The following is a 27,844-nucleotide window of genomic DNA, read 5'->3' as shown; positions in this document are numbered from 1 at the left end:
AGGGCACCAACTTTGGTTTTTATTTCTGAGTTAACTCTCTCTCTGCCCTACACTTTACTAGGCTTTGGGCTCATTTCATTTTAGGGCCCTTATCATGGACTCAGGGGGAACCTTGGTTCTCACAATCTCTCTCTGTGGTGTTACAAAAGTCTAAGGATTTACTTGGTCTGTGGTTGGTGCTAGTTGAGCCTTCTATGTTGTTTTGGTTCAACGAACTTGGCAGAATTCTGTGTAACTTTCCCATGAGTTCCTGTCAGACTACTGGGCTAACACTATTATAAATACTGAGGTGTCAAACAGCTGTTGAATCTAGAAATTATAGATCTGGTTTTTATTTTTTTAAATGTTTTTGCCACACCTGGCAGTACTCAGGAGTTACTCCTGACTTTGCGCTCAGAAATCACTCCTGGCAGGCTCAGGGGACTATATGGAATGCTGGGAGCATTGAACCAGGTCGGCTGCATACAAAGCACACTCCCTACCCATTGTGTAATTGCTTCGGGCCCAGTAATTATAGATCTGAAACAAAAAGTTTCAGAACTAAAGTTTTCAACCCTGAAAGAATTTAGCTGTTCATATTATTTGATTTCAATCGTAGTAGCTTATATTTCTAAAGCTGTCCAAGGTAAAGCCTTGCTCCACAAAATATTTAAGTGTAAACTAAACCTAGCTTTTCCAGAAAATATTTTAAGTTGGGATAATATTTTAGGAATATAGGCTCAAATCTCTTCACATATATGATGCCACACCTATTCAGCTGCTATTGCTGAAGTACCAATATCCCTCCATCACATTCAGCTGGATCATCTCCAATAATCTAAGTTCTGTGGTCAGAGTCCAATGATTGTTTCAGTCTGACTTTGTTCCCTTGCTATGTGGAACCAGTTGATTCTCATAAAAGTAAGTGAGATTAGTTATTCTTACCTGTGGCAAATGTAACAAGACCTGTCCTTGTGAATAGGACACCCAGTGCCTCCTCCAATTCCATAAACATACTGATTGCTTTTGGAAGAGTTTTCAGCAAAATAAATCCCAGCTCCGAACATGCCACCTATATAGGCATGCCTTTCATCAAAGCCTTTATGGATAATTGCATTCACAAAAGGAGACCCTAAAATACATGTAGATGGAAAAGAACAATGTAAAGAGAACTTAGAATAAAACTAATCTTTTAGAGACATCAATTAAAAAATAGTTTACATTTAAAAAAACAGGGGGCCACACCAGAGATGCTCAGCTTTATCCTCAGCCTCTACTGCTACAACTGGTGGTGCTTGAAGGGGATGGGGGAAACTTGGAGTATTAGGAGTAAAACTCACGCTAAGCACTACCTCCTACGACCTAGAATTTTTTTTTTCTCTCTTTGTCTGCGGGGCAGTGTTCAGGGCTTACTCCTGGTTCTGTGGTAGGGGATCACTCCTAGCAGGACTCAGGACCATAAGGTGTATGGGGGAATCAAATCTGGGTCAGCTGCATGCAAGGCAAATATCCTGCTTGCTGTACTTTCACTGTGGAAATAAGAAATTAAATTCTTGGGCCCGGAGAGATAGCACAGTGGCGTTTGCCTTGCAAGCAGCCGATCCAGGACCAAAGGTGGTTGGTTCGAATCCCGGTGTCCCATATGGTCCCCCGTGCCTGCCAGGAGCTATTTCTGAGCAGACAGCCAGGAGTAACCCCTGAGCACTGCCGGGTGTGGACCAAAAAAAAAAAAAAAAAAAGAAATTAAATTCTTATACATGCACAAAACATTAAGATAAGCAACCAAAACAAACAAACAAACAAACAAACAAACCAAAAATATACATTAATAAAAACAGGCAGGGCCCGGAGAGATAGCACAGTGGTGTTTTCCTTGCAAGCAGCCGATCCAGGACCTAAGGTGGTTGGTTCGAATCCCGGTGTCCCATATGGTCCCCCGTGCCTGCCAGGAGCTATTTCTGAGCAGACAGCCAGGAGTAACCCCTGAGCACCGCCGGGTGTGGGCCCCCCCCCCCCAAAAAAAAAACAGGCAATAAATAACTGCCAGCTAGTTCATTATTTTATAGTATAGGTGCTACCAAAGTGTGTACCAGCTCACCACTTTAAAGGTTTTATCTTTTTTTTTTTTTGGTTTTTGGGCCACACCCAGCGGTGCTCAGGGGTTACTCCTGGCTGTCTGCTCAGAAATAGCTCCTGGCAGGCACGGGGGACCATATGGGACACTGGGATTCGAACCAACCACCTTAGGTCCTGGATCGGCTGCTTGCAAGGCAAACGCCGCTGTGCTATCTCTCCGGGCCCTACAGATTTTATCTTGTTTGTTTGCTTGTTTATTTTTTGTTGAACCATATTGGAATGCTCAGGGCTATTCTTGGCTCTGTGCTGGCAGATTGAGGTGACCTATGTAGTGCTGGAGATCAAAATGGTATTGATCATGTGCAGAGCAAATACACTAGTCATTGCACGATTGTTCCAGCCCTATAATAAGCATTTTAGTACATTTGATCTTAGCCAAAAGTCTGAGAAGCGATTAAAACAAGCATTTTAGAAGAATTTACTATTATTAATATTTCCTAGGATGATATGTTAGATGTCAAATACAGACAGCAACTAGAAAAAACTTGAGACATCAATGTTGGAGCGATCAAATTCTAGACTCCAAAGTCATACAAATCTAGTCAAGAGTTATATACTTTATATAATAAGGCTGTATTTAATTGGGTCTTACAAATGACACCCATGTTTGTGTACTTATTTTTATGTGTCACAAGTTTCTTCATCTTTTTTTTTTTTTTGGTTATTTTTGGGTCACACTGATGATACTCAGGAGTTAATCCTGGCTATGCAGCATTCAGAAATAGCTCCTGGCTTGGAGGACCATATGGGACTCCAGAGGATCGAACCACGGTCAGTTCTAGGTCAGCCCCATTTTAATTTTTTTCTTTACGACTCTTTTTTATGAAAAAAATCACCCTACTCACTGCACTGTCTCTGTGGCTCTTGATTTAAAAAATTTTTTTTTTTTGGCTTTTGGGTCACACCTGGCAGTGCTCAGGGGTTATTCCTGGCTCCAGGCTCAGAAATTGCTCCTGGCAGGCACAGGGGACCATATGGGGCGCCGGGATTCGAACCGATGACCTCCTGCATGAAAGGCAAACGCCTTACCTCCATGCTATCTCTCCGGCCCCTTGATTTTAAAATTTAAATGCTGTGTTTTTAACTTTGCTAGTTTCTGAAAATGTTCAATAATCAAGGTCAAATGAAGGGACAGCTGGAAGTTATTATCCACAATGTGCTTGAGGAAGCAATAAACACTATTAATATCTATTCTTCACTAAATATCAAATGATAATTCTACTTATAAACCATCCACTATAAAATCCTCAAGATGTTGAGATATAAACATATAAATTGTGTATTAGATCTGAAAATATGACATGAAAAATATACTCATTATTCTTTCAGAAATTATCCCAATGTGGCTGACAATGGTAGTAGTGGTGCAGAGTGGAATCTTACCATGAAATAGCATTCTTTCATTTGCATGGTTGTGGTTTTCTTCCGAAACTTCTTTTCTTCTGTGAGTGTATCTTTCCCATAGTTTCTTGTTACAAACTTTCTGAATCTATAAATCCCACCAAAAATAAATAAAATAAAAATTAGAAAAATTAAATGAGGTCATAATATTACATATTCACTTGTTTATCTAATAGAAAAGAGCTCCACAGACAAAGCTTTTCTTTGAATTGTAAATTACATTTGTTTAGAGATTAAAAATATTTTTTCCAACCATAAAAATGAAAATATGATTGTTTTAGAAACAAAATACTTCAAGGGAGATAAAATAAAACATACATACAGACATTTGTGACAGTCAAGAAAAGCAAACTGATGAAGCTTGCAAGTGATAGTACTGCCTGCTTGCCTTGCTTGTGGCTGACATGATAGCTGGCATCCCATAGTACATCTCCGAGTACTGCCACGAATATTTCCTCAGAGCAGAACCAGGAGTAACCCTGAGCATTGCTAGGTTTGGTCCCCAAACAAAACAAAACAAAAATAAACTAACTGATACATATTCCCATTCTCAGTCATTCAGGATTATTACTAAAATAATCTCCAATATGTTGCTGCACTTGGTATATAAAAGTATCAGAAATTATATATATATATGTTGTGTCTTATTTGACTCAAAGTACCATCTTAACTATTTTGAATTAAAAGTATTTAATAGTGGGAATCCAGACCCCTTTGCTCTGATGTTTTTTGCCCTCTGATCTCAAAACCTTAAAATAACATGCATGGTTAGGAAAATAACCTGAAACACATGTGTTATTAGTCACCACTTGGAAGAAATAATTAACCACATTACTTCTCAGTTAACAGGAAACCAGAAACACCACCATTAAAACCCATAAAATGTAAAGAACAATGGGGTAAAAGAAGTTCAAATTGCAGTTGTGAATAGGAGAGAAATCTAGGTCCATAAAGACCTAGGCTCATCAAAATGCTTGAGCCTGGTTGATGAAGACTAAAAATCAATGCATTGGCAACAAAAATCAAGGAAGCACTAGCCAGTGAAATTACTCAATTGATAGATGAGAAATGCAATAACTCTAAGAAGAACTCTTTCTGAAGATGAGAGAATCTATACATCTAAAGAATCTAAAGAAGACATTAGCAAGCCATAGTATTAGAATTACACAGAGTGAGAATGTACAGACAAACTTGAAGACAAATTACAATTGCTAAAGAAGATTAAAAAAAAAAGAGAGAGAGAGAGACAGGGTCTGAAGAAATAGCATAGTGGGTAGGGTGTTTGTCTTGCACATGGCCAATGGGGGTTCAATCCCTGGTATCTCATATGGTCCCTCAAGCTTGGCAGGAGTGATTTCTGAGTGTAAAGATAGGAGTAACTCTTGACCACAGGAATGTGAACAAAACCAAACAAACAAGGGCCAAAGAGATAGCACGGAGGTATGGCATTTGCCTTGCATGCAGAAAGACGGTGGTTCGAATTCCGGCATCCCATATGGTCCTCCGAGCCTGTCAGGAGCGATTTCTGAGCGTAGAGCGCTGCTGGGTGTGCCCCCCCCAAAAAAAAATTCTCCCCAAGAATATAAATCCAGGCCCAGCTAGATTAACCAGTGAATTTTATCAAGCATAGAGAAGAATTATTGCCATTCATCCTTGCACTCTTCCAAAATATCCATGAGACTGGAACTCTAATACATGTTATAAAGCTAACATCATGCTGATTGCAAAAGCTGACAGAGATTCTACCGAGAGAAAACTACAGACCACTATAACTGATGAACACTGATGCAAAAATTCTCAACCAAACATAGCAAACTGAATACAACAGCACATTAAAAACTATACGTAACAATCAGTGTGCTTTATCCTGGGAATGCAAAGATGATTCAATATGCACAAATACATTAATATCACACACCACATCAAGATTAAAAAAAAAAAAAAGGAAATAACCATACAAAAATGTTTCTAATACACACACTATCCTTATTCTCTCTTCACTGTCCTCTCCAATTCCTACAAATGTCATCTGAGGAAGACTGTAGATGGATACTGGTTACTTTGGGAGTCATTTCCACATTCAAAATTCAATCCTAGGGACCAGAGCAATAGCACAGTGGGTAGGGCATTTGCCTCGCATGGGGCTGATCAGGGTTCAATCCCCAGCATCTCATATGCCCAGAGCAAGTCAGGAGTGATTTTCTGAGTGCAGTCAGGAGTAATGTCTGAGTGTCACTGGGTGTGATCCCAACACACACATACACGCACACGCGTGCCCTAGTTGCTATTGTTTGACTGTTCGTAAAGGTGTATTTGCTCATGCTGGCATTGGAGTAAATCTGGGGTTTTGTAAATCAAGGGCCACACTAGTCAAATCCCTCCCTCTAATTTCCCTCATTTATATATAAAAAAAAAAAAAAAAAAAAAAAAGGAAGGGGAATGTCAGAGAGTGAGCAAGCACAGGAATTAAAGTGCTTGTTTTGTACATGGCAGACCCTGGTTTGATCCCCAGGTCCACAGCACAGAGCCAGATGTGTGGCTTAAAAACCAAAAATAGGGCCCGGAGAGATAGCACAGCGGCATTTGCCTTGCAAGCAGCTGATCCAGGACCAAAGGTGGTTGGTTCGAATCCCGGTGTCCCATATGGTCCCCCGTGCCTGCCAGGAGCTATTTCTGAGCAGACAGCCAGGAGTAACCCCTGAGCACCGCCGGGTGTGGCCCAAAAACCAAAAACCAAAAAAAAAAAATTACTTTATGGGGCTGAGTGGTGGCACAAGCAGTAGGGCATCTGCCTTGCATGCACTAACCTAGAATGAACCACATTTTGATCCCCTGGTGTCCCTTATAGTCCCCCAAGCCAGGAGCAATTTCTGAGCACAGAGCCAGGAGTAAACCCTGAGCATCACCGGGTATGGTCCAAAACATCCCCCACCCCAAATATTACTTTATATGTTTTACTGTATTTATATATACATTTTTTTGGTTTGTACTTATATTTGGAAGTGCCAGGGGATCACTGGTGCTGAGGATTCAAACCTGTGTTAGCCAAGTGTAAGGCAAACACTTAATTCCCTATATTTTCTGTCTGGTACAACACATTCATATCATCTGAAGGTAAAGTGTAACTACTAAATTGAATATATTTAACAGAGCTGGCAATGAAAAAATAGTATAGGGCTTTTGAAAATCTTAGCATCCTGGGGCCGAAGAGATAGCATGGAGGGAAGGTGTTTGCCTTTCATGCAGAAGGTCATTGGTTCGAATTCCAGCATCCCATATGGTCCCCTGAGCCTGCCAACAGTGAAGAAAATCTTAGCATTGTAAGGATATATTCTTTCCCAAATACCTCTTGATGTAATTACTAAGACTTACTGAACTGGGCAGATCACTATATTCTTATATAAGTTAATGATTCCCCACCCCCAAGCTTTGCAAATTATGGTCTCAGCAAACCCTTTTCACCAGTATTACCTTAAGAATATTATATCTGTTGAAGATTCCACCTGCATGACCACCATCTCTATGCTCTCGAACTGTACTTTGCATCTGAAGGAAAATAATTTAAAACATCTGAGCATTAACTTTTATGTCTTTTTTGATTTGGGAAATATGAGTTTATATTCTGTTAATAGAAATTAAAAAAATATTTATACTGTTTAAAAATGTGTTCTTTTATTTTTGTGTTTAGGCAAATTACAAAAATAAGTAGTTTTTACTGCTTACTACTAGCTGTGGTCTCAGGTATTACTACTGATAGTTCTATGAAGGGTTTTTTATGGGGTGCTGGGGATCAAAAGTGGGTCAGGAGAGTACAAGGCAAGTACTATCTGTATAGCCTGCTGTACTATCTTTCTGGTCCCAAGAATACGTGTTCTGAAAATAGGTATTATTATAATCAGTCTTAAAACAAAATACCGTATATACTTGAGTATAGCCAAGATTTTCTGGCACAAAATTTGTGCGAAAACTCCGGACTTGACCTACACTTGGGTCATACAGGTTATTTGATTCGATGTGTAGCCTCCAGTTGTGTTCTACCATCTGCTGGAGGGGGCGATGCTTTAGCTCAGTCTACAAGTCACGGCTGAGCTGAAGAGGTAGGTGGCTGAACTGAACTGTATGCCACTAAACTATTTAACACAGAACATTCAACGGCACATTTAATTAAGTGAAAAACCCATTTAAGGGGGCCGGAGGGATAGCATGGAGATAAGGCGTTTGCCTTTCATGCAGGAGGTCATCGGTTCGAATCCCGGTGCCCCATATGGTCCCCCGTGCCTGCCAGGAGCAATTTCTGAGCATGGAGCCAGGAGTATCCCCTGAGCACTGCCGGGTGTGACCCAAAAACCAAAAAAAACCCAAAAAAACCAAAACAAAACAAAAAAAAAAACCCATTTAAGGCAGTAAAGCCATGTAAATAAATGTTTATAAAACCTGAATTCTTATAATCAGGGGTTTTGGAGTATAAGGATTCCTGATTTTTTTTTTTTTTTTTTTTGGATTTTGGGCCACACCCATTTGACGCTCAGGGGTTATTCCTGGTTAAGCGCTCAGAAATTGCCCCTGGCTTGGGGAGACCATATGGGACGCCGGGGATCGAACCGCGGTCCGTCCTACGCTAGCGCTTGCAAGGCAGACACCTTACCTCTAGCGCCACATTCCCGGCCCCCTGATTTTTAACCATTTATTTATTTACAATTTATTTACAATGCTTTACTGTTGGGGTTGGAGAGATAGTATGGAGGTAGAGCGTTCGCCTTGCATGCAGAAGGACGGGTTGTTTGAATCCCAGCATCCCATATGGTTCCCCGAGCCTGCCAGGAGCAATTTCTGAGCATAGAGTCAGGAGTAACCCCTGAGCGCTGCTCGGTGTGACCCAAAAACCCAAAAACTGAAAACAAACAAAAAAAAAACCAACCAAAAAAACCAGCAATGCTTTACTGTATTAGTTTATTTACTTTATTAAAGTTGCCATTGAATACTATGGGTTAATGTGGTATTTTAATGTACACAGTATATCAAACAATCATGTATTATAAATTTTATTTACTTATTTGTTTATTTACTGATTCCTCAATTATTATAATTGTTTTGGGTATATATTTTTATTTTTGAAATTTACCAGTGGTTGCTGCTTGTTCCACCTCGGCTTATACAGGAATCATTAAGTTTTCCCAGTTTTTTTTTTTTTTGGGAGGTGGGGGGTTTGGGTCACACCAGGCAGCACTCAGGGATTATTCCTGGCTCTACGCTCAGAAATTGCTCCAGGCAGACTCGGGGGATCATATGGGATGCCGGGATTCGAACCACTGTCCTTCTGCATGCAAGGCAAACACCCTACCTCGAGTTATTTCTCTGTTCCCAGTTTTCCCAGTTTTTAGGGTAAAATTTGGTGGGTCGACTTATACTTGAGTATATATGGTAGGTAAAAATTATGTAATACAAACTAAAGGAAGAAAAATAATCAAATGAATACATCAGTGAGCTTCATGATTAACCATTTAACAGAATTAAAGTTTAACAATGATTTACTTGTTCCAATGCCTTTTGCCTAATAAAATATAATTTTTGTTTTACTGAGATTTGAAGTTTCTTGAGTTTTTGGTCCAAGTCTCTGTGTTTAACCCATACATTTAGGTATGTGTTTTTCAAAGATTAAGGTTTAATTATAAGTGGATTTGAATGTTTTATGGAAAGAAATCTAAAAGAAAAATTTCCTGGGTAAATAATATTATGTGGTGCCAGAACAATAGCACAGCAGCTAGAGTGACTGCCTTGCACAAAGTTGACCCAGGTTTTGATCCCCAGAATTCCATAATGTGCCCCAAGTACCGCCAGGAATGAACTGAATAACCCCTGAATGCCATCTAAGTGTGGCCAATAAACAAACAAACAAAAAATAGAGAAAGAATAAATCACCATGTTCTAAGGAGGAACCAATGCATTTTCTCTTAACTGACAATGTTTCTCTTAATAGAAATCTGTTGGTATCAACTGTAGTAATGAGACAAGTTACTAAAATTAAGTTTTACTGAAATATAGGTTAAGTGCAGATTTTGAAAGTTTTCAATTTTATAAAGAACAATAAGCAAAAATAAAATTCTAGGGGCTGGAGAGATAGCACAGCAGTGGGGCGTTTGCCTTGCATGCAGAGGGACGGTTGCTTGAATCCTGGCAACCCATGTGGTCCCCCAAATCTGCTGGGGGTGATTTCTGAGCACAGAACCAGGAGTAGCCCCTGAGGGCTGCTGGGTGTGACTATCCGCCCCAAAAAATTCCTACATGTTGGGGTGGGGCTGGAGAGATACAGAGTAGGTAAGTTACTTGTTTTACATGTGGCACCTGTGTTCGATCTCGCAGCATCCCATGATTCCCTGAGCACCGCCAGGAATGATTCCTGAGTGCAGGGCCAAGAGTAATGCCTGAACACTGCCTGATATGGCCCAAAACAAACATAAATTTCTATATGTTAAAGTAGATACAGAGACCTCTAGGAAACTTAGCTACTGGATCAACTTTCATTTAAGGCATATTAACATACCTCTTCCTCTACAGATTGAAACTCTTTATCATCAGGAGACAGATCTATGAGAATCGTTCCACTGCCAGATGTGTTCAGAGTTAAGTATGGGTTAAGACCTATTGAATAAAATTTGAGGGTAATGAATACTGGAAACAAAACAGTAATAACTAAAATTCAGTTGCTTTATGGATCTTTAACACCAATTCAAAGTTTTTATTTTTCGACACTTGGTGATGCTAGGAGTTATTCCTGGCTCTTAGCTCAGGAATCAGCCCTGGCACACTCAGCAGACCATATGGGATGTAGGGAATGAACCCAGGTCAGCCATATGCAATGCAGGAGCCCTAACCACTCAGTACTATTGCTCTGGTCCCCAACTGGAGTTTCTATTCTCTAGTAAAATAGATTTATCATTAGGTTGAAAGTGAGTACAAAGAGGTCCTATGCATTCTTTACTCAACCCATTCAACCCATTATTATTTAATATAACTACAGTGCATTTTCTAAAACTTAGTATATTAAAATCTTTTATTTGAAATTTTTTTTTGTTTGTTTTTTGGGCCACACCCGTTTGACACTCAGGGGTTACTCCTGGCTATGCGCTCAGAAATCGCCCCTGGCTTGGGGGGACCATATGGGACGCCGGGGGATCGAACCGGGGTCTGTCCTATGCTAGCGCTTGCAAGGCAGACACCTTACCTCTAGCGCCACCTTTCCGGCCCCCTTTTATTTGAATTTTAACTGTTTCCTACTTATGTTCTCTTATCTGTACAGAATTCGTTTCAGAATACTATCCTGAAGTATCAATATTCAGAAATAAATAAAACATTCAACTCTGTTTTTAAAATTTCCTCAATTTGGGGCTGGAGCGGTGGCACAAGCGGTAGGGTGTTTGCCTTGCATGCGCTGACCTAGGATGGATCTAGAATGACCTAGTTCGATCCTCCAGTGTCCCATATGGTCCCCCAAGCGAGGAGTGATTTCTGAGCACAAAGCCAGGAGTAACCTCTAAGCGTCACCGGATGTGGCCCAAAAACCAAGAAAACAATTTCCTCAATCATAACTACAGTTTTTCAATATAAATGCAACAAAAATAGATTGATAATAGTTTATCAGCAGGGCTGAGACACCCAAGTTAGAATAAAATTTTAGAATTAAAAGTAATCTCAGAAGTAACTAAATAATCTTAGTCTGAACAAATTCTTCAATCTCTGAATGATCTAAAAATTTTATTTAGGTTCATATAGTTGATACTGAGTGTAACAATAGTTGCTAAGACTTGATCTGAGGCTTCCCAAATCCTAAGCAATTCTCATCATATTAAGCACTCTGTTACAGATCTTTCAGTGATCAACCAGTAAATAGAGGTCTACCTTTATGCACACTATTAAACTGAATATCACATTCAAAAATAAAATACCTTGCTGTCCTGAGATAAGTCTTTCAACTCCTTTAATTAGTTTATGTCTATGTCCATACGCATTGATTCCAATCTCTTTCAGTTCCTTGTGTCCCATCTCAACTAATACATCCAGAGTTATCTTAACAGAAGAGAATTAAACTGTTTAGTAGAATTACTCATACAATGGTGTTCTCACATGCACTAAATTCATATACATTTATTTCAAATTATTCTTTGAACAGCCGAAAATGAAACCAGTTATTAAAATGAAAAGTTGCAACTCATTAAACAGAAAGTGGGATTCTAAATAAAAAATAGCAACATTATTTCCACTTAGCCTAAGAACCTGAAACTGCAAAATCAAAATTCGCTTTTAAAAACATTGCTAGAGGGGCCGGAGATAGCACGTAGGTAAGGCATTTGTCTTGCATGCAGAAGGATGATGGTTCGAATCCTGGCATCCATAAGATCCCCTGAGCCTGCCAGGAGCGATTTCTGAGCATAGAGCAAGGAGTAGTAACTCAAGTGCTGCCGGGTGTGACCCAAAATCCAAAAAAAAAAAAAAAAAAACCCCAAAAACCAAAAAACCCAGAACACCCCCCTCCAAAAAAAAACATTGCTAGATTGGCCAGAGAGATAGTACAGTGTGTTAGGCCCTTCCTTGCCTTGCATGAGGCCAACCCAGGTTCAATCCCTAGCATCCCATGCTAGGTTCTCCATGCCCTGCCAAAAGTAATTCCTGAGGATAGAGCACAAGATAGCACTAAGCATCATGGGGTGTGACCAAGCCCCCTCAAAATAACCAAAAACACAAAAAATTATGTTAGAAGTTGGAGAGGTATATTATAGGGATTAAGGTCCAGCCCCTGGCACCAAGAATATGAAACTACAAAATAAAAATTGCACTTTTAAAAAAACTATGCCAGGAGAGACTGGAGCAGTAGCGCAAGCGGTAGGACATCTGCCTTGCATGCGCTAACCTAGGACTGACCACAGTTCGATCCCCAGGCATCCCATATGGTCCCCCAAGCCAGGGGTGATTTCTGAGCACATAGCCAGGAGTAACCCCTGAGCATCACCGAGTGTGGCCCAAAAACCAAAACTAAACCAAAACAAAACAAAATGAAAAAAAAAACACTTATGCTAGGAGTCAGAGACATAGTATAGAAGTTGAGGTGCTTGTCTTGTATATAATCTACTTCAATCCCTGGTACCACAGATAATCCTTCTCTCTCCTCTTTTCCAACCCCATACTCGGCACTCTGAGAAAAGAGCTAGGAGCAGTCTCTGAGCACTATAAAGTGTGGCTCAAACCTCCAAAAATAAACAAGATAAAAGAACTAAAACAGGGCCGGAGAGATAGCATGGAGGTAAGGCGTTTGCCTTTCATGCAGGAGGTCATCGGTTCAAATCCTGGCACCCCATATGGTCCCCCGTGCCTGCCAGGAGCAATTTCTGAGCCTGGAGCCAGGAATAACCCCTGAGCACTGCCAGGTGTGACCCAAAAACAAAAAACAAAAAACAACAACAAAAAAAAAGAACTAAAACAGGGGCCGAAGAGATGGCACGGAGGTAAGGCATTTTGCCTTGCATGCAGAAGGATGGTGGTTTGAATCTCAGCATCCCATATGGTCCCTCATGCCTGCCAAAGGTGATTTCTGAGCGTAGAGCCAGGAGTAGCCCCTGAACGTGGCCGGGTATGACCCAAAAACCAAAACCAAAACCAAACAAACAAATGAAAAAAAGAACTAAAACAAAAAATCTATGCCAAGGATTGGAGAAATAGTATCACAGCATCCTCTTAGTATCCTCAGGTACAGCCCTGGAAGGCCCCTGTGAGCATGAGAGAGGTGGCCTGCCTTCAGCACCACAATCTCAGGTCCTTGTACTGAACCACTCACTTGGCTCTGTTAGCTGAGAATCACTTGTTTCCTGAGTACTGCTTGGGAGTACTCCTTCCAAAACATAGAACTATTGTTGTTTTTTTTTGTTTATGTTTTCTCCTGGGTAATTGCTCCTGGCAGGCTTGGGGGACCTTATGGGATGCTGGGAATTGAACTCAGGTCTGTCCTGAGTTGGATGCGTGCAAGGCATCCAAATATGCAAATTTCCTTAAGCAGTCCCCAGCTAATAACAACAGTGATGTTCTCTTTCTTTGAATTCCTAAGACTTATTTCATAAACCTAACTTTTGTATGCTATTATAGCTCCATATTAAATGAGAAGTCCCTAAAGAGTACAAGTCTACAGTAATTGTATTTCCTGAACAACTATATAGTCAATATATTTATAAATAAAACATTCTGAAAAATTAATCTATTATTATTATTATTTTTTTTTTTTTGGTTTTTGGGCCACACCCGGCAGTGTTCAGGGGTTACTCCTGGCTGTCTGCTCAGAAATAGCTCCTGGCAGGCACAGGGGACCATATGGGACACCGGGATTCGAACCAACCACCTTTGGTCCTGGATCGGCTGCTTGCAAGGCAAACGCCGCTGTGCTATCTCTCCGGGCCTGAAAAATTAATCTAAGTCAAACTTTTAAAAAGGTTTTGATAGAAAGTGTTAGGCTCAGTGTTGATAGTAATTGATACAACAAAACTGAACAGTAGAGCTCATGGATAATTTACCGTAAGAAATGAACAAACTAAATCTTCCATTTAAAAAAACCATTTGGAGGGGAGGAGAGTATGCCATACCCGACAATGTTCAGAAGTTATTACTAGCTCTGCACTTAGGAATTATTTCTGGCAGGGTTTTGGGGACCATGAGATGCTGGGGACTGAACTTAGGTTTGCCTTGTGCAAGGCAAGCACCCTACCCACTGTACTGATACATTCTAATTATATGAGTTAATTTACATGCTATGAAGTAAAAAAAACAAACTAAGAGGTATTTCAAGGATGTCTCAGTACTTGAAATTGCAATCTTTTCCCCTGAGATTCTATAAAATACAAAATAGAATAAAAAAAACATTCATCTACTTACCTGTTCTCTTTCAAATATATCCATTAGGTGCTCAAGGCCAAGATTCCTTACAAATTGAGTTATGCTAAAATCTACTCCTTGAACTGAAAAATAAAAGAATTCAAATCAAAATTATTAGAATACATATTAATTTAACAATAAATTTTTTTGTTTGTTTTGTTTTTGGGTCACACCCAGCGGTGCTCAGGGGTTACTCCTGGCTGTCTGCTCAGAAATAGCTCCTGTCAGGCACGGGGGACCATATGGGACACCGGGATTCGAACCAACAACCTTAGGTTCTGGATTTGTTGCTTGCAAGGCAAGCACTGCTGTGCTATCTCTCCAGGCCCAACAATAATTTTTGTGGCATTACTATGTGCTAAGGAGTTTAAAGATGAAAAAATGCTAAAAGCGATTACTTGGGACTATATAATTAACATAAAATAAAAAACTAAAAGAAAGCTATAAAATTTCAATGCCAATAGAAGAACAGTAACTAATGTGGTGACTTAGTTAAAAATTATTTTCAATTAAAAATTATTTTAAATTTTATTTTTGGGCCACACCTGGTGAAATTCAGGGGTTACTCCTGGCTAAGTGCTCAGAAATTGCTACTGGCTCAGGGGACCACATAGGATGACGGGGATCAAATCCAGGTCTGTCCTGGGTCAGCTGTGTACAAGGTAAACACCTTACCACTGTGCTAGCGCTCTGGCCCCAGTTAAAAGTATTTTTAACTATCAATTAAAATACTCTTAGAAACTAATATGTAAATCATATTTCAATGGAAAAGTATCCAGATAAAACCAACACAAAGCTTGAGATGGGGAGCTGCAGAGATAACAATATAGCAGGGAAGGTGCTTGCACACAGCTGAGTGTTGTTTAATTCCTGGCACTCCATAAGGTTGGGAGTGATCCCTGAGCAGAGCCAGGAATAAGCACTGAGTATTGTTGAGTCATACACAAACCAAAAAATCCAGCCAAACCCACACCTCCTCCACACATCAAAGCTAACCCTTGGATTTAGAACATGATACAAAGTTGTCAAAGCTGAACAAATGGGACAGGAAAGGTGGAGGGATGCTGACACTGATGTCAGGTGTGGTGTGATAACTAACAACTGAAGAGGTATATAAATCATTACTGAAAAGTATAGTGATGTAAGCCAAACATTATCTCTATTTATTTCATTTATTTATTTTTTTGGGTCACACACCGTGATGCTCAGGGTTTACTCCTGGCTATGCACTCAGAAATTGCTCCTGGCTTGGGGGACTATAAGGGACAATGGGATCGAACCAAGGTCTGTCTTGGATTGGCCACGTGCAAGGCAAACACGCTACTGTTGTGCTATCACTCTGGGCTCCATTATCCCTATTTAAAAATAACAAAAAGGAACACATTAAAGTGAAAACTCGAAATGAAAGAGACTAAGTATTCAGGTATCAAATATGGTCAAAATATTTCAGAATTCTATAATAATAATAATATAAAGGCATAATTTACCAAAAAACCTCAAAAGCTTTAAAAAAGACTTCACCTCTAAAGAATACATCAGGAGGGCTGGAAGAGAGTACAGTGGATAAGCACTGGGAGAGATCTCTGAGCACAGAGCTAAGAGAAAGCCCTGAGCACATTTGGGTGTGGGGTCTAAAAAGCAAAACAAAACCCAAACAATATAAGACAAAAAACTTAGGCTATACATTTTTGTTAATTAGCTTAGTATAAACAATTGTATTCAGATCAAAAAAGAACGATTTTTAGCATTTTAAATGATGCTTGGCTATAATACCAATTAGAAAGTTCCTCTAGAAAAATAACTTACCTTCTTTTTTCTCAAAACCAGATGCACCCTCTGTTCCACTTGAGCTGACTAGTGTAGACAGTTCAGAAAAACTCCCAGATAAGTTGTCAAGGCTGCTGGCTGCAGAAAGACTTGAGGGACTAGATGGACCTGAAGACAAAGTATCTGTGGTTGTTCCTGGGGTTCGTGCACCACTGAGTACTTGAGGTTTATAACATGAAGGCAGAGCAGAAGGTGGCATGGCTGCTGTCAGGAGAGCACTTACATCATCAGCCTGCACATGTTAGAGAGAAGAAATGTGCTATCAGCAAGCTTTAAAATTTTAACGTACCTATCATAAATATTAGCAAAACCCCAGCAAATCCATACCATATTATATTATTATTATATTATATATTATATTATAATATTATATTATTATTGTAATAAGTAAAACAAACAGGTAATAGTTAAACTGTAATTCTGAGCATCTTTTCCAAGACATATAGAATGAATTCTAAATTATTAAATGTGAAATATGAAAAACAACTTTGATACTGACTCATCACAGAAAACAGTTATAATGTAGAAATTCACCAATTATTGAAATGGTATTCGTAAGTTTCAAAGTTATCAAATTACTTTGAAAGATGTAAGCACCAAAGAGAATGATATTTATATTTCTCGAAAAGTAATCAGCAATGTATTTATTTCTCAAATATTTGAGAGAAAGTCACAAAGATAATCATTCAAATCAAATCTAACAGAATGGGAAAAAATTCTCTCAAGTATACTTATTAATCTGTTGAGTGGCATATGCTTTCTTTAACTATACTCAATTAATATACTTAACATTCAGCAAAAATTAAATGCAGGGGCTGGAGCGGTCGCGATAACCTAGGACGGACTGTGGTTTGATCCCCTGGCGCCCCATATGGTCCCCCAAGCCAGGAGCGATTTCTGAGCACAGCCAGGAGTAACCCCTGAGTGTCATCGGGTGTGGCCCAAAAACCAAAACCAAAAAAAAAGAAAAAGAAAAAAATTTTTTTCAGTTGTAATTTATTTTATTTAAGCACTTTCGTTACAGGGTGATAATAGAGTTGGGTTTTTTTCCCCCACAGTTACAAAGTTGTTCATAATGGACTTTTTAAAATTCATATCTTTATTTAAATACCTTGATTACAAATGATTGTAGTTGGGTTTCAGTCATGTAAAAAACAACCCACCCGCCAAATTTTTCTTTGTGATTTTGGGTCACACCCAGCAGTGCTCAGGGGTTACTCCTGTCTCCAAGCTCAGAAATCGCTCCTGGCGGGCTCGGGGGACCATATGGGATGCCGGAATTCGAACCAATGACCTTCTACATGAAAGGCAAACGCCTTACCTCCACGCTATCTCTCTGGCCCCGCAGAAAAATTTTTAATGCAAATTCTTTTTTTTTTTTTTTTTTTTTGGGTCACACTCGGCGGAGCTCAGGGGTTACTCCTGGCTGTCTGCTCAGAAATAGCTCCTGGCAGGCACGGGGGGGCCATATGGGACACTAGGATTCGAACCAACCACCTTTGGCTACTTGCAAGGCAAACGCCGCCGCTGTGCTATCTCTCCCGGCCCTTAATGAAAATTCTAACGGTTTTTTTCCCCAAGTCTTGAAGATTCATTAAGACCCTACATCAGTTAAGCTACTCCAGTGGGGCTGGAGAGATAGCATGGAGGTAAAGCGTTTGCCTTACATGCAGAGGGTTGGCGGTTCGAATCCCGGCATCCCATATGGTCCCCCGAGCCTGCCAGGAGTGATTTCTGAGCGCAGAGCCAGGAGTAATCCCTGAGCGTTGCCGGATGTGACCCAAAACCCAAAACCCAAAAACCAAAAAAAAAAAAAAAAAAAAAAAAAGCTACTCAACTAAAATACAAAAGCTATTTTACTTGTACTTTAATTTTTCATTTTCAAAAGTGCATTTTAATAATAAAGATGTCGTAACTTTAAATTGGTCTAAAACCAAAATGTTCCAAATTAACCATGAAGACCATGTGATTTATAAGTGAAGAAAACATTGAGATTTTTTCAAACAGCCCATCACTTACTGAAACTAAATCTAAAGGTGTTTGTCCTTCCTGATTTTTAAGAGTAGGATCAGCTCCATGGGCCAACAATAAAGCACAAAGCTGTGTCCGTCCCTTTTGGGCTGCTTCATGCAAAGGTGTGAAAGCCCATTTGTCCGTGGCATTGACACATGCATTATACTTTATTAGTAAAGCTGCTACATCCACATGCTATAAAAGAAAATACTCTTGTTACAGTCTGAAATATGCAATCACTTGATATTTTTGTTGCGATAGATCCTACCCACTGGTACTTAAAAGACGTACTCCTGGCAGTGCTAGAGGGACCTTATGCAGTGATCGTCAATTGACTAAGGTCAATTTCCTTTTCTTTAAATTATTTCTCTGGTCCCACACTTTAGTTCTTAAGAACTAGTCTGCACCATTTTTTTTTTCTATTTTTAAATTTAATCTGGAAATGAAAGAACTGTTTCTTTCAACATCATAACTTACTGTGTTGAAAATAAATTAGGACAGACATTTCTGTATTTTAAGAATCTTCTAGAAAACAGTCAATAATTCTATACAAGGAAGAATTAAATTAATATGATTTTAAGAATAATCTCATTTATCCAAGTGATGTAAATTCTGGAAGTCAATTTATAAATGATCAATTTTCCTCAATTACTCAAATTATATTAAGACCAATACTAACTATAGAATTCAGAGCTGTTAAAAGTTAAGAATAGGGGCTGGGCGGTGGCGCTAGAGGTAAGGTGCCTGCCTTGCCTGCGCTAGCCTTGGACAGACCACGGTTCGATCCCCCGGTGTCCCATATGGTCCCCCAAGCCAGGAGGGACTTCTGAGTGCATAGCCAGGAGTAAGCTCTGAGCGTCACCGGGTGTGGCCCAAAGACCAAAAAAAAAAAAAGTTAAGAATAAAGGCATCTGATTCTCTAAATATATCTATCAACCCAAATGTTTTCTAGATACTAAGAGACAATCACCATTATCTCACCGAGAACAAGAGACAGGTGCTAAGAGGATAAAGAGAATACTTTTAAAACTGTACTGCTTGTAACATAGAAAGCTTAAAATAGATTGGAATTGAAATCTTTAAAGTCACTTAACTTCTTTTGCTCTTACATTTACTTCACGTGAAATAAATGAGAAAGTAAAACTAAGTTCTCTTTGAACTAAAATGCAGATTTTCATTTTGAAAGGTAACATGAGAACTTACCCCATAAGATGCTGCATTATGTAAAGGAATAAGTCCTCCTTTGTCTTGGGCATTTACATCAGCTCCGTGTTGTAATAAATATTCTGCAACTTCTAAATTGTTATAACCAGCTAATTTAGCAAAAAAAAAAAATCACTTTTAACAAAGAGAATTACAATAGTCATTCTTTTCTTTGCTTTTGGGCCATAAATGTCAGTGCCTTGGGGGCTACTCCCAGTTCAGTGACAGGGTGATACTCAAAGGACCATGAAGTACTGAGAATGAAATCTAGATCTCTAATTCTACGTTATCTGCCTATCCTGCATAAAGATTATTTTATATTATGGGGGGAAAATTACCCATTAGTTTTCTTTTTTTTTTTTGGTTGCTGTTTGCTTTGGGGTCACATCTTATTGTGTTTAGGGATTATTCCAAGTTCTATGTTCAGGACTTCTCCCGTGGTGTTTTTGTGGGACCACTGCAGGGCTGAGAATCAAACTTGATCCTCCTGTATGAAAAGCACACAGCTTATAGACCAGCTCTCCAGCCCCTGCCTACTGGCCTCAAGTTGGAAAGTCTATGAAACTGAGAATATAGTACAGATGGGTAGAAAGCTTGCTTTGCATGTGGATGACCTGGGTTCGATCCCTGGCATTTCATAAAGTCTCCTCCTGTACCTCATCAGGAGTGATACCTGAGCACTGACAGGTATTGCCCTAAACCAAAAACAAAAAGCTCCAACAAACATGAAGTTGGAAACTTCCATGATAATACTGATGCATTACAGAAACTCTTCAGCTACAATGATTTGTTTACATGTTTCTTTTCAAAGCAATCTTACCTAAAGCTCTGTCTTCGTGTCTACATACAACTTCCAGAACTCAGGTACATAGTCTCAAGTAAAAATAATCCAGACATAGAAAACCCAAGTTAGGAAGACAACTGACTGGCATAACGGAATTATCAGGAGGAGTCTCTGAGTCCTGTTTCTGAAAAGCCCACTAACACACGCTTTTGGAGATAAAAAATTTTTTGGGGGAGGCCATGCCTGGCAAAGCTCAGATTACTCCTGGCACTACTCAGGGGACCACATGGGATGTCAAGGACTGAACCCATGTTGGCCATGTGCAAGGCAAGGAACCCCCCCCCCCATTCTATCTCTCCAGCCACTTTTTAGAGAACTTTTAAGAGAATTTAGAATGACCCCTCTCTCAAAGTAGGTGCAAAACTTATACGCTTTTAAAGTCATGAAATAAAATTTGAACTTGTTATTTTTTTTTATAAAAAGGAGGGAGGGCAGAGTGATACCACAACAGGTATGGTGCTTGCCTTGCACATGGCCAATTCAGGTTTGATCTCCGGCATCCCAAATGGTTTCCAAGCCTACCAGGAGTAACCCAAATGCTGTCAGGTGTGGCCCAACCCTCCCTCTCTCCAAAACAAAACAAACAAAAAACCTGGCATGTTGAAATATTTTTTTTTTTTTTGGGAGGGATTGGCAAGCACTTCCAAAGAGGTGCTAATGAGGACCAGGAAAATCTAAGATTCCCCCCAACCTTTTTAGTTTTTTGGGGCCACACTCAGTGATGATCAGGGGTTACTCCTAGCTCTGCAATCAGGAACCACTCCTGGTGGGTTCTGGGGACCATTAAGGATGCTGAGGATTGAACCGAGGTCGGCAGCATGCAAGGCAGGCGTCCTACCACAATACTATCTCTCTTGCCCCAAACCTGATCTTTTTTCTTTTCTTTCTTTTTTTTTTTTTTTTGATTTTTGAGCCACACCCAGTGATACTCAGGTTATTCCTGGCTCCTGATTTGGGGGAGCATAAGGGATGCCAGGGGATCAAACTGTGGTCCATCCTAGGACAGCCGTGTGCAAGGTAAATGCCCTATTGCTGTGCTATCGCTCCAGCCTCCAAACCTGATCTTTCTTTTTTTCTTTTGGTTTTTGGGCCACACCCGGTGTTGCTCAGGGGTTACTCCTGGCTGTTTGCTCAGAAATAGCTCCTGGCAGGCACGGGGGACCATATGGGACACCAGGATTCGAACCAACCACCTTTGGTCCTGGATCGGCTGCTTGCAAGGCAAACGCCGCTGTGCTATCTCTCCGGGCCCCAAACCTGATCTTTCTAAATGTACTCATCAAGCAAAATGTCACCTACCTTGTAAGGCAATGCAAATTATGTGTTTATTTTTCTTAGTATTAGGGTGGATCCAGGTATTGAAACCAGAACTTCATAAAAACAAGGCAAGTGCTCTACTGTTTAGGCACATCTCTTGCTCTTACAGTAAAGAGTGTTATTTGATACAAATACAGGGATTGAGCGCAAGTATAGAACAAACATAGAAAGATAGCATGGAAGTAGGGCATTTGCCTTGCATGTAGAAGGATGGTGGTTTGAATCCTGGCTTCCCATATACACCCCCTAGCCTGCCAGGAGTGATTTTTGAGCATAGAGCCAGGAGTAATCCCTGAGCACTGCCAGTTGTGACCCCAAACCAAAACAAAAGTATTAAAACTACCTAAAACACTACTGTGAAAGATATATAAGCCATTATGGAAAAAAATGTTTTTAATCAGAAACTTTCTTTGACTTACATTATTATATCAATTATATTATATGTTATGTTATGTCACTATATTATGCTATGTTAGCTTACCTCATTATGTTAATCAATTTTGTCTCTTGAATAAATTCTTACAATAAAAAAAAAACTATTATTATATTGAAAATAAAAGTCTTTCTGGGAGCTGGGAAGATAGTATAGGTTTGGTAAAGGCTGCTGTTCCAGTTTGATCCCTGGCATCACATAGTCCCCGGGAGAATGTCAAGATTTCAGGGCAGTATATCATGCCAAAGTGCCCAAACAGCATGGCATCCTTGGGCCCTCACACTGAATTCTAAGCCTGGATGCCAAGAAATATTGGAAGGAATCTCCAATTCTCCTGAGCCTTACTTGTGAGGACCTCAGAGTGACTGCGAGAGACTTTTCCAATTGTTTTCAACTAAATGCAACACAGTATTACTAGAATATTCCTGAAATGCAGTATCTTTGACAGAAACTAGAAAATGATCAAGTAGGGGAGGGAGCAACAATATAGAAGGGACAGCATTTGCCTTGCTCATGGCCAACCTCGGTTCGATCTCCAGAACCCTAAATAGTCTGTCTTCTAAGCTGCCTGGAGTGATCCCTGAGCACATCCAAAAGTGGCACTCTCCACCCCACAAAAAAATGTAGTTTGAATCTTTTTGGTTAGTTATAGAAAATATATTTTGCTCAGTCACAATGAATCTTAATTGTCACCAGCATAAATCTATGAAAACTGGATTCACTTACCTGCTAAATGCAAAGGTGTTGAGTGTCTGCCTTGGGTATCACGGCAATTTACATTATCTGGTGAAGACAACTTCTTTACTCTGGCTAAACAACCTTTCTTGGCAGCATCTAACAAAGCTGCATCTCCCCTTAGGAGATCTTGGATATCTGTATCTCCATCTTTAACAAGATCCAAAGGAGTATTTCCATCTCTGTTTTTCTTGGTAGGGTCTGCACCATGCTGGGCATGTGAAAAATAGAGAGAGGACTTGGCTTAAGTTTGTCCTTGGGAATGAGAAAATAGGGTAACTATACCAAAGAAAAGTATTTTGTATTGAGACACTCCTTAAAGGCTAATGTAACTGATAAAGACACAAAGACTTTAAAATCTTAGCAAACCGAATTAACAACACACTAAATGGAAATTATATAGTGACCTAGGATAAAGTTGATTTATACCAGGGATGAAAAGATGGTCTAATATATGCAAGTAGGTTAATATAACATATTAGCAAAGATAAATATCATTTGATGAAAAAAACATGGCAAATTCAATATCCACTTATGATAAAAACAACCCCAACAAAATGGAGATAGAAGGGACATATTCTAATATAGGAAATGTCATATACAACAAACCCACTAATACCAGAGATTACTACAAAAACGGAAAGCTTTTTTCTTTAAGATCAGGCACAAGACAAGATTGTCTACTCTAATAAAAATTATTCAACTTGGGGCTGGAGAGATAGCATGGAGGTAAGGCGTTTGCCTTGCATGCAGAAGAATGGCAGTTCGAATCCTGGTATCCTATATGGTCCCCCGAGCCTGCCAGGAGTGATTTCTGAGCACAGAGCCTGGAGTAACCCGAGTGCTGCCAGTGTGACCCAAAAACTAAAACAAAACAAAAAAAGATTATTCAACTTACTATGGGAAATCTTCTAATCATAGTAATAAAGCAAGGGGGAAAAACGGAATCTAAGTGGGAAAATAGTAAACTATTCCTATCTGTTAAAATGTTAATATAAATAGAAAACCCAGATTTCACTAAAAATTAGGAACAATAAAACAACAATGAGACATCATGTCACACCTATTAGAGTGGCCTACATTAAGAGTCACAAAACACAGTGGTTCGAATCCCGGCATCCCATATGGTCCCCTGTGCCTGCCAGGGGCAATTTCTGAGCATGGTGCCAGGAGTAACCCCTGAGCACTGCCGGGTGTGACCCAAAAACCCAAAACCAAAAAAAAAAAAAAAAGTCACAAAAGAGATAGCATGGAGGTAAGGCAATTGCCTTGCATGCAGAAGGTCGATGGTTCGAATCCCTTATGGTCCCGAGCATGCCAGGAGCGATTTCCAATTTCCGAGTATAGAGCCAGGAGTAACCCCTGAGAATTGCCGGGTGTGACTCAACACCCGCCACCCCCAAAAAGTCACAAAACAATAGAAGAAGCTGGGGAAGGAATGGAGAAAAGGAAGTCTTGTTCACTGTTGGTAGTATTTAAATTGGCATATCTTTACATGATGGTGTACAGTAGGGAGATTTCTAAAAAAATCAAAACATTAGTATCTACATGTGCATTTCTAGATAGCTAGCTAAAGAAACCCAAAACATCAGTTCAAAAAGTTATTTTGACCCATTTTGACTGTAGCACTGTACACTAAGATCTGGAAACAACCCCAATAGCCAATGACAAATGAGTGGATAGGAAGAGAATGTTGTATGCAGACACAATAGAATTTTGGAGAAGATAAAACAACCTCCTAAACTGTGGCTACAGAACTGAGCTTATAGGTGGATCCCATGGAGAAATAGGAAGGAAGCTGAGCTAAGAAGAGTCTAATGATGGCAAGTGGTGAAAGCTGTGAGTATGTGACATGGTACCTCTAAAATATAAATACTGATACTGTTTTGTAACAATGTTATGTCAATAAAAGCAAAACCCCAAGGTGAAGAGAATAAGGATAATTACTTCATGCAGCCAACTCCTATATGATTCTATCACTACTGCCAGGGGTCATTCCTGAGCACAGAATTAGGAGTAACATAAGTACCCAAACCCAAAATCAAACCAAACCCCCAAGCAGCAACAAAAAGACTGTTTTTATTGTTTTTGGTTTTTTGGTTGTTGTTGTGCAGGGCTTACTACTGGCTCTGAGCTCAGGGATCATTTCCAGTGCCAGGTGGACTGAACCCTGTTGTTTCCTGCAAAGCAAGTGCCATTCCTACTGTATTATCTCTCTGGTCCAATTCTATGCTTTAAAAATAAAATAATACAGGGGCTAGAGAGATAATACAGTGGGTAGGGCAGTTGGTCTTGTATGTGGCTGACCTGGTTTTGATCCCTGGTATGCCACATGGTCCCCCAAACCCCAGAAGGAGCACTCCCTGAATGCAGAGCCAGGAATAAGCAATGAACACATCTGGGTGCAGCCCCCCAAATAAAGCAAAACAAAAAATTATACAGTAAAAAATTTAAACTAACCAAAAGCACATATTTCATTAAAATTTCATGCTTTGTTATTATTTTATTATTCATGCTTTGTTATTATTTTAGGTTTTCACTTGAAGGTTTTCACCTTCAAGTAAAGCATTCAAGAATATTGTTTTTTTTTACTATAATAGAAAAAATTTAAGATATAGAGAACTATTATATAATGATAGCAGATTCTAAGCAACAGTAAGTACAAGTGCGGGTTGGAGAAATAGTACAATGGGTCTGGTGCTTGCCTTTCATGTGTCTGACCGATCTTTGGCACCCCATATGATCTCCAAGCCTCGCTAGGACTAAGCCCACCAAGACATATTAAAGATTAAAATATGACAGTATTGATTTATTCTGAAATATGGTAAGATAATTACATAAATGGTGTCATGGAATGGTACAGCAGGCGAGTTGCTTGCCTTGCTTGCATGGGGCCAACCTAGGTTTGCTTGCTGCCAATCGATATTGTTACCTGAGCATAGCCAGGAGACATCCCTGAGTACTGAGACATGAGGAAGCCCTGGTACAACCAAGTATGACCCCAAACAAAACAAAACAAAAAAACAAACAAAAAAAAGAATCATATAACTTTGCTTGTTATCATCATATTAGTTTTAGTTTCACTAATTAATGAACTGTAAAAATATATTAAATTATTTTAATATACCTGAAGCAAAAGTTTACAAATTTCATATTTTCCTTTTGCTGCAGCTTCATGTAAAGGTGTAAATTTCCATAAATCAGCTACATTAACTACTGCTCCATGCTTAACCAGAAGTTCTGCAACTTCATAATGTCCGTAAGAACATGCATTATGCAGTGGAACAAGGCCTCTGAAACAAAAAGATAAATGAACAACACAGCACAAAGACTTTATAAATTAAATTAAGTAATTACATATAGCAGGCAAATCTGAGTTACCAAAGATCCTCTATTGATCCTATTTTATAGGACCTAAATTTACTGAAAGCAGCAATGGAATTTATTGGGGACAAGGGGAGAGTAGAAGAAAAATTTTAAATGGCAAGGAATATATAATACAAAATATATATGATAAGTATCCATATTAATATCAAGAATTATCACAACTTCTAAAAGTGCTATAATTTTATTATTAAAAATTTTTTTGGGGGCCGGGCGGTGGCGCTGGAGGTAAGGTGCCTGCCTTACCTGCGCTAGCCTAGGAGACGGACCGCGGTTCGATCCCCCGGCGTCCCATATGGTCCCCCAAGCCAGGAGCGACTTCTGAGCGCATAGCCAGGAGTAACCCCTGAGCGTTACCGGGTGTGGCCCAAAAACCAAAAAAAAAAAAAAAAAATTTTTTTTGGGGCCTGGAGAGATAGCGTTTGCCTGGCAAGCAGCCGATCCAGGACCAAAGGTGGTTGGTTCAAATCCCGGTGTCCCATATGGTCCCTCCGTGCCTGCCAGGAGCTATTTCTGAGCAGACAGCCAGGAGTAACCACTGAGCACCGCCGGGTGTGACCCAAAAACCAAAAACCAAAAAAAAATAAAAAAATTTTTTTTGGTTTGGTTATTCTTATTTTTGGATTTTGGGCCACACCTGGTAACTCTCAAGAGTTACTCCTGGCTATGTGCTTAGAAAACGTCCCTGACTTGGGGGACCTTATGGATCTTTATTTAAGCATCATGATTACAAGCATGTTTGTAGCTGGGTTTCAGTCATAAACAGAATACCCCCTTCACCAGTGCATTATTTTATTTTTTTTAAAAGTCCTTTTGTTTGTTTGTTTTTGGGCCATGCCCGTTGACGCTGAGGGATTACTCCTGGCTATGTGCTCAGAAATCACTCCTGGCTTGGGAGGGGACCATGTGGGATGCAGGGGGATTGAAGCTGGGGGACCAAACCACAGTCTGTCTTGCAAGGCAGACACCTTACCTCTAGTGCCACCACTCCAGCCCCTATTTTATTATTTTTAAAATGCTATTTTTTTGGTTTTTGGGTCACACCCAGCAGCGCTCAGGGGTTATTCCTGGCTTTGCGCTCAGAAATTGCTCCTGGAAGGCTCGGGAGATTATGTGAGATGCTGGGATTCGAACCACCTTCCTTCTGAATGCAAGGCAAATGCCATACCTCCATGCTATCTTTCCAGCCCCTAAAATGCTATTTTTTAAAGAAAAATAGTCTAAAGATAAACAGAAACATAAAAATATCAATAATGTAAACTCAGACATTTATAATATTATAACCCTGTATTATGTTAAAGTGATCTCCTTTGTCATTATAAAATTATAAATTGGAAAAAAATTACAAATTGGGCCAGATAGATAGTATAGTAGGTAAAGTGCTTGCCTTGCACACGGCCATTGGATTTAATCCCTGGCACCCTATATAGTCACCTGAGCACTGCAATCAGTGATTCTTGAAGAGAGAGACAGGAGTAACACTGAGCATAGTTGGGTGTGGTTCAAAAAAGTCCCCCCTCTTCCAATAAATTAAAAAAATAGGGGCCAGAGTGGTGGCTCAAGCAGTAAGGTGTCTGACTTGCACACGCTAGCCTAGGACGAACTGCCGTTCAATCCCCAGCGTCCCATATGGTCCCCCAAGCCAGAAGCGATTTCTGAGC

The 27,844-nt window shown here is 39.8% G+C and overlaps 1 protein-coding gene across 1 annotated transcript in view; it reads right to left on the bottom strand.

Annotated features, from left to right (window-relative positions):
• TNKS2 (tankyrase 2) overlaps positions 1-27,844 on the bottom strand; it is a 78,464-nt gene that overhangs the window by 6,215 nt on the left and 44,405 nt on the right. Inside the window, exons 15-25 of the mRNA XM_049790802.1 lie at positions 25,927-26,092; positions 22,791-23,010; positions 19,471-19,580; positions 18,274-18,462; positions 16,234-16,486; positions 14,428-14,510; positions 11,460-11,580; positions 10,058-10,155; positions 6,988-7,062; positions 3,499-3,604; positions 925-1,111 (exon numbers count right to left, since the gene is read on the bottom strand). Coding sequence (XP_049646759.1) covers positions 925-1,111; positions 3,499-3,604; positions 6,988-7,062; positions 10,058-10,155; positions 11,460-11,580; positions 14,428-14,510; positions 16,234-16,486; positions 18,274-18,462; positions 19,471-19,580; positions 22,791-23,010; positions 25,927-26,092 — 1,608 coding nt within the window. The remainder of the gene's footprint in view (positions 1-924; positions 1,112-3,498; positions 3,605-6,987; positions 7,063-10,057; positions 10,156-11,459; positions 11,581-14,427; positions 14,511-16,233; positions 16,487-18,273; positions 18,463-19,470; positions 19,581-22,790; positions 23,011-25,926; positions 26,093-27,844) is intronic.

Source organism: Suncus etruscus, chromosome 17 (genome assembly GCF_024139225.1).
Source record: "Suncus etruscus isolate mSunEtr1 chromosome 17, mSunEtr1.pri.cur, whole genome shotgun sequence".
Taxonomy (NCBI): domain Eukaryota; kingdom Metazoa; phylum Chordata; class Mammalia; order Eulipotyphla; family Soricidae; genus Suncus; species Suncus etruscus.
The sequence above is the reverse complement of the archived record's forward strand: the minus strand, read 5'-3'. Positions and strand labels throughout refer to the sequence as shown.